Here is an 8,114-nt window from a genome sequence, read left to right as displayed (position 1 = left end):
CCACAGGGGAGTTCTACTACTGAACTATATCCCCAAGCCTCCTTTCCTTTTCTAAAACTTTTGAGACAGGGTCTCTGTATGTAGCTGAGGCTGGCTAGAACTTGCTATCCTCTTACCTCAGCTTCCTAGGTCGTGACATTACAAGTGCATGCCATCATGACCAGCCTGAAAAAATTATTTTTTCATCTAGTGCAAACTGTGATCTGTTAAATTATTAAAAAGAAGTACCTGTTTATATAGGACTTCTCCATTTATTCTATATGACATTTGAATATCCCTTTGATTTTGAAACCAAAGAATTAAAATTTAAGTACAAGAACAAAATGATTTTTAATGTTTAATTGATCCTGAGTTTAATTGTGGGCAAAGGAAAATACACAATACAGAATAGTCTCTGAAGATATTTGCAAGTCATATTTTATGCTTTCTGTTTTGCCATTTTCATGCAGGGTACCAAAGGTGTAAAAACAATTTAATTTCTGATTTGTAATTTTAATTATTAAAGTAAAACTAATTTTTTTAAATTTTAAAGAATTCATGGCAACTGATCTAAGCATAGTTTATTTATTTTGTTAATGAAGTTTTATAATTAGTAATAGGCATTATGTATGTTATTATTATTACGTATGTTAAGGTATAGCATAATTGGAGTTGGAGTTTATAAGATTTGGAGTTTATATGATTGGAGTTTATATGATTCTTTTATAGTTTGATTAGAATTCTATTCCTCATTTATATCCCAGATGAACTTGAGGGGAAAGTCTTTCATTTCCCTTTGGAATATCTGGTCAAATCTTTCATTCTGCTCCACAGTAAAATGATGTTTCCAATCTCCAATGGTACCTAATGGGATAAGAACATGAATGACATGTTAAAATACTGCCTCAACCATTGAACCCATTTGTCCCATTGTCCCAGATGTGAAATACCTATCAAATTTAAATGGAGCAACCAATATACCTCTTGTGGTAACTTTCTAATAATATGTGAATATTATTGTGTTCACAGAATTTAAAAATTGGAAATTAATGGATTAATCTCTTTTCAGCCAAGCTAAGTATTTGTTCGTGTCCACAGGATTGGAGACCTCATCTTTTCTTACACAGGAATGATTGACTAAAGAATATAGGAACAAAATAATGCAGTAAATAGATTGAAAATTTACTTCCCCATATGTTAGCCTTTCCCACTCTGTGATCCTTAGGAATAAAAAACAATAAAGATATGAACATATTAGAATTTAAAAAGTATTTTTAATATATATACTCCTGTATATATTCTAAGTGAACCTCATACTAAGTGAACCACATTTATCAACCGTAATATAATTCTTACTAAAACCCTCCAAGATAAGTATTTCTTTCTTTTTCAATTTGAAAAAAAAAAAAAAAAAAAAAAAAAAACGAGACTCAAGTATTTTCAACTAATAAAATCAAAGTCATATAGAGCACCAGAGCTTCTCTTTCTGCATCTTTTTTTAAATACAAGATTAAACCATCATTATGCCATTCTTTTTTGTGGGGGTGAGTATCGGAGATTGAACTCAGGGGTACTCGACCACTGAGCCACTCCCCACCCCTATTTTGTACTTTATTTAGAGCCAGGGTCTCACTGAGTTGCTTAGCACCTTGTTTTTGCTGAGGCTAGCTTTGAACTTGCATTCCTCTGCCTCAGCCTCCTGAGCCGCAGGGATTACATTATGCCATTCTTCTTAAGTGAAAAATAACTTGGCATTTCCAGCTATCAGGATCACTTGTGTAGACATTATTATTGGCCTTTGAAAAAGATAACAAGCCCTTAGGAATATGAGAATTGCTTTTATCTACTGTAGCTGAGGAATGAAAACGGAGAATTGATAATAAATGTCATCAAAAAATTAATTTTAAAATATATCAATATCTAGGGCAATTTCCATAAGATGTTTATATAATTATTCATAAATTAATATCCATCATTCTATTGGTAAATTATGAGCCAATTATGACATAAAATGTGAATAAAGTAGAAGTGAAGTGTTTAGAATGTTTATACACTAAATGATTAAATTAAAAATTAACAATTTGAAGCCATGTGTGGTGGTGTATGCTTGTAATCCCAGCAGCTCAGGAGGCTGAGGCAGGAGAATGTTGAGTTCAAAGCCAGCCTCAGCAAGGGTGAGGCTCTAAGCATCTCAGTGTGAGACCCTGTCTCTAAATAAAATACCAAATAGCAGCTGGGGATGTGGCTTAGTGCTTGAGTGCCCCTGAGTTTAATCCCTGGTACTACTATACTACTACTACTACTACTAATAATAATAATAATAATAATAATAATAATTTGAATTTAAAGGGTATCAGTTACAAGGGAAATAATATTCATTCTTGACAACTACTTCAAGCATGTAATAAAATCACAGGAAAAACAATTTCAATAACTTTTTGAAGTAACTGAATTCATAGCAGATAGCACTAATAAGATATCACTCTTAGTGATGACACATGGGAACACAGTAATCCAAACCTCCTCCCAGCACAGCAAAACACACATTAAGTTTACTCCTTAGATTATTCTAGAAGAAAAAAGGGAAAATGAGGATTATTGTTCTTCTCATTTAATATACCTGACCAGGCTCATGTGACTTAGAAATAAAGCAATATTAATTAAGCAAGTTAATGTGTCAATTTGTATACTAAAACACTTAGGTTTCTTGAAAACCTCTTCAGACCTACTCTCAATTAGATGCTTAATTTCTCTAGGTTCCAAATGTCACTGTTACTTGGAGAGACATAATGGAAGCACTTATTATTTCTCCTAGGTACCAAGGACTTGAATGACAGCTTACATCTTGCTACTATGAACTACTGAATAGTACCTTTGCGCAGAAAATTTCCTTCATTGTTTCTCACTCCCATTTCCTGTTTTACAATATCATTATAATTTGCTTGTGGATTAGTCTTCATGTTCTGAAATGAAGCCTGTTTCACCACAGTATCCACAACTTCTTCACTAAGTTCTTTCTCAAGAAATCTACAAATTTTCAGCACTGCACTTCTGAGGTCCTGAAAGAGTCATGAGTATGCATCAGTTACAGCTAAACACACAACATTTTCATATTCTAGTGAAATTGATTCCTGGAATGCAAAGAAGTGTCATCATATGAACCATGCAGTTTGTTATGAGAAGAGAATGGGGAAACAAACTGACATGATTATCTCAATTGATGCACAAAAAACATTTAACAAAACCCAACATCTTTTTATGATGAAACGCTCAATAAATCTGCAATGGAAGGAAACTACCTCAACATGAAAAAGTCTTATATGGAACAGCTAACAGCAAACTCAACTAAGAGAGAAAGATTTTCATCTGAGATGTGGAGTAAGTTCAACTCCATTTTTCCACTTTTATTTATTATGATACTAAAAATACTAGCTGGAGCAACTAAGCAATAAAAACAAAAAAGGTACTGAAATACAAAATAAAGCAAATGAAGTGATCCCTGTTAGTCCATAAGATTATCTTATACATTGAAAACCCCAAGTATACACACACACACACACACACACACACACACACACACACCAAAACAAACAAAAAAAAAGACATTAGAACAAAAAAATTTAAGTTGTAGAATAAGAAACCAAATATCTGAAAAGTTCTACTACCCAAAATACATAAAGAATTCTTACAAATCAACAAGAACAACAAAATCAGTCCAATTAAAAATTGGCAAAGGATTTAAATAGAGATTTCTTCAAAGTAGATGTACACATGTCCAATAAGTACATGAAAAGGTGCTCAGCATCACTAATCATTAGGGAAATGCAAATCAACTACAGTAAGGTACCACTTTCACACCTATTAGGAAGGCTATTATTATTTGAGATTTTTAAATATTTTATTTATTTTTATTTCAATATTTTTATTATTAAAAATAAACCTCAACAGAAAAGAATAAGACCAATGACACAGAAAAATTAAGATTTATGCATGTTGGTAGAAATGTAAAAATGCTGCAAATGCAATGGAAATAGTATGAACCTAAAAACAGCATTACAACATGACCCAACAAATCCACTTCTGTGTATGTACCCCCAAAATTGAAAGTTAAAGTCTCAGAGAGAGATTTGAACAACATGTTCATACATCATTATTCACAATGCAGAATATAAAAGTGATCTATATGTATGTATATGTATGAGATACACAAATACAATGTAGTACATATGTACATTGGAATATTATTCAGCCTTAGAAGGAAGGAATTATGCTACAAATGCATGAACCCTGAAGACATTATAGTAAGTTAAGTTAAATGAGCCAGTCAAAATGACAAATACTGTATGATTCCACTGATATGATATACTAAGACTAATCAACTTCATAAACAAAGAAAGTAGAATGTTTTTTTACAAGACCTACAAGGGGCTGAGAGTGGAGAATGAGGGATTACAGCCTTGTGAATATAGAGTTTCAGTTTTGCAATATGAATTCATTTTAGAGTAGGATAGTGGTGATGTTGGCACAAGAATATGAACATACTTCATGCCACACAACTGTTCCCTTAAAAAAAAATGGTTAAAGCAGGCTGGGATCCGAGGCTCATGCCTGTAATCCCAGGGACTCAGGAGGCAGAGGCAGAAGGATGGCGAATTCAAAGCCAGCCTCAGCAATTTAGCAAGGGCTAAGCAACTCTGTGAGACCCTGTCTCTAATAAAATGCAATATAGTGCTAGGAATGTGGCTCAGTGGTCGAGTGTCCCTGAGTTCAATCCCTGGTACCCGCCTCAAAGTGGTTAAAGTGGTATATTTTATGTCATGGATATTTTATCACAAGTAAAAATTATACTTTATGTCATGGATATTTTATCACAGGTAAAAATTTCAGTGGGAGGATAAAACCTAAACAGAATTACTATAGGCAAGAGTACTTAACTGGAAAAACTGTATCTTAAAGAGATTATAACAATTTTCATGAGAAAGGAACTTTTTTTCAATTCAAGAAGCAAGGATTTCTTTTCTGGATAAAATAAAAAAAAAAAAAATGAGCCCTCAACTAAAGAAACCTGAAACCCCTACCCCTATGAAATGTGAACTTCAAAGTGCTCGATACACTATGTGCTCACAAGAAATGGAGATGGGTTGGCAGGTTGGGGACAGAGGATACAGGGCCTTGCTAACTTCCTGAATATGTTAGTTGTATTCTTATAGGGGAAAAAATTTAGTGTGAGAGGATGAATAAAAATAACAGGTCCATAGAAAAGGCTCAGGGGTTACTCCAGTTGAACTGGGCTAATCGGGCTGTGCAAAATAACCACACAAGGGACACAAATACCTTTTTCTTTGGGGTCACTGTGATGGCTCCTCTGACCTTAAGGGTCTGCAGGAGGAGAGAGAGCACACATGCCCTGACCCCTTTTACTGAGGAGAAGCTATTCAAATGAGGCAAGGGGTCAGGTTTCAGGGGGCTGATCTATCTTCATGATGTCCACTGTCAGCAGGTTGACTGACATCTGGGTACGCCACACCCAAAAGCACAGTAAGAAAAGGGGACACACAAGGCACTTCCATGGAAGATTCTATCCTAAACAGGGCAAGGGGTTATATTACAAAAGAACTGGTGAGCACAGCTCCACCCATGGGGCTGTAGCAAGACACACCCATGCAGGAGACACCAACCCTTGAGCCCAAGAAGGGTGGGGAAAGCTCTGCCACATTTCTGTGACTGAGCGCCTCAGCACCCAGCTGGGGAGTGTGACCCAGTCATGTGCAAGGTTGGTTTCCCACACCACAGTTATTAACTTATTTCTACACCAAACTTGGGAGCAGAAAAATCAGGATATGAATGAATACAAAGGGATAAGAAAATATGAACAAGCTCTAGCATAAAAAAGACAATAAAAATAGAACTATAGATGTTGCAAATGTAGAAATTATCTGAAAGAATTTCAAAACATCTATACTTGTCACATACAAGAAAATTGGAGACAAAATTAAAATCTTTCCCCCAAAGCTACCTATTATTTTTTTATTAGCTACACATGACATTACAATGATCTTGGCAATTCATACATTTGAATCAACTGGGGTATAAATTCTCATTTTTCTGATTGTACAGATTGAAGAATCACACTGGTCATAGAGTCACCTATATACATACAGCAATCATAATGTCTATTCTGTTCTGCTGCCATTCCTATCCCCTCTTCCCCTTCCCTCCCATCCCATCATTTCTCTCTATCCAATCTAATGTGACACATTTTTTTTCTTTTTCTCCTCACAACATCATACATGTATTCTGTATAATGAAAGCTACCTTTTATTAACCAAAATATCAGATACACCCCCAGCTTGTTAATTGAAATGTAGACTTTGGTGAATAATTTTAATGGAAGATAAAACACAGATTGTTTTAGTCAGATTTTTCATTGCTGTGACCAAAAGACCTGACAAGAATATACTTAGAGGAGGCAAAGTTTGTTTGGGGGCTCACAGTTTCAGAGGTCTCAGCCCATAGACAGCCAGCACCATTCCACAGGGCCTGAAATGAGTGACAACATCATGGTGGAAGAATGTGGTGGAGAAAAGTGATTCAAGACATCACACCAGGAAGCAGAGAGAGCTCCAATCAACTCATGACATTATCCTCAAAGGAATATCCCTGATGACGTACCTCCTCCAGCTATACCCTACCTACCTCCTACAATTACCACTCAGTTAATCCCCCTATCAGGAGATTAATGCCCTGATTAGGTCAGGCCTTTTATCATCCTATCATATATCATCCCTAAACTTTTCTTTCATAGTCTCACAAATGATCTTTTGGGGGACAGATCATATCTAAACTATAACATAGATTCAGAGATTATTTTCTAGGTCTTGCTAGAGTCTTGTACTTTCGCCAGTTCTTCAGCACAAGAGCTGTTCCCTAATTCTACTACCAAATACTGTTCAAAATTCTAGCCATATTTCACAAAGTGGTTTTTCATGTAACACAATGGGCAGCTCTCTTCTTTACCACTGTATTTGTGGGGTCTCCAAAGACAACTGCCCCACACCCTTCAGGTATGTATGCGTTTCTTTCCTAGAGGCATCAGCCAGTTCCAATATATTGAAGGAAAAGATAACAGGATGGGAAAGATTAAATCTCTTATATCAGACTCCCACAAAGAGGAGTATCATTTCTCTTAAGATAAATTAAAGTATTTCCAGAACTTTTACATTTTAAAATAAAATACACATATGAAAATGACACGCATTCCAGAACCCCACAATAAGCACCCTTTCCTCATTTTAAACCTTGTCCTTCTCCCAATGGTAACTCCATCCTCATTATATGATAATGAATTATTGGTCTTTTAACTTGACTTTTGCCACCTAAATATGAATCTTTAAACATTATAGTTATAATTGCTTCTAGTTCAATTATATACCACTCGACTCTACTTGTGACAGGAAAGTAGAAAATAATCCTGCATAGTCATTAAGGTTCTAGGGCTACCACTACTAATTAAGTGAGAAATGTGAAAAATCCTCTGAGAGAAACTGCCCTGAGTTTATACGTCTTGCTGGGTTTATCACTGGAGAAGCAGGCATGGGCAGTGTTTCATAAAACTACCAAGACATTTCCAAGGGAAGCAGCAGACAAAGGAAGACTCCAAAATGTATTCCAACTTTGATGAATACCTAATTTTTTAAAAAAAATATTGTTTGCATGTTGATGGACCCTTATTTTATTCATTTATTTAAATACAGTGCTGAGAATAGAACCCACTGCCTGACACATACTAGGCAAGCACTCTACCACTGAGCCACAACCTCACTCTGAATATCTAATTTTTGACAACATTGTGAGGTTTCTCTAGAAAGAGCTCTAAAGCTGAAAATTTGAGTTGACCAAGGTCTATATTCCTTCTCTCCTTTACTTCCTTACTCCATCCTACCCCCAATCAATTTTATCCACATTCATTCTTCTCATACATTCTTTTTTCTTTTTGGTATTGGGAATTGAAACCAGGGCCACTTAACCACTGAACCACATCCCTATTACTTTTTATATTCTGTTTTGAGATAGGGTCTCATTGAGTTGCTTAGAGCCTCACTAAATTGCTGAAGCTACTTTTGAACTCTCAACCC

The 8,114-nt window shown here is 35.3% G+C and overlaps 1 protein-coding gene across 3 annotated transcripts in view; it reads right to left on the bottom strand.

Moving 5' to 3' along the window:
* Nucleotides 1-324: 324 nt before the first annotated feature.
* The window catches only part of LOC143401185 (amine sulfotransferase-like), a 29,913-nt gene continuing 22,123 nt past the window's right edge, over nucleotides 325-8,114 (bottom strand). For all 3 annotated transcript variants that reach the window (XM_076858329.2, XM_076858328.2, XM_076858330.1), the window contains 2 exons: nucleotides 2,852-3,038; nucleotides 325-843 (listed from right to left, as the gene is read on the bottom strand). In XM_076858329.2, the coding sequence (XP_076714444.1) occupies nucleotides 722-843; nucleotides 2,852-3,038 (309 nt within the window). In that variant the 3' untranslated portion in view covers nucleotides 325-721. The remainder of the gene's footprint in view (nucleotides 844-2,851; nucleotides 3,039-8,114) is intronic.

This window comes from Callospermophilus lateralis, chromosome 6 (assembly GCF_048772815.1).
Source record: "Callospermophilus lateralis isolate mCalLat2 chromosome 6, mCalLat2.hap1, whole genome shotgun sequence".
NCBI classification, from domain to species: Eukaryota; Metazoa; Chordata; class Mammalia; order Rodentia; family Sciuridae; genus Callospermophilus; species Callospermophilus lateralis.
This window is presented reverse-complemented; position numbering and strand designations above follow the sequence as displayed.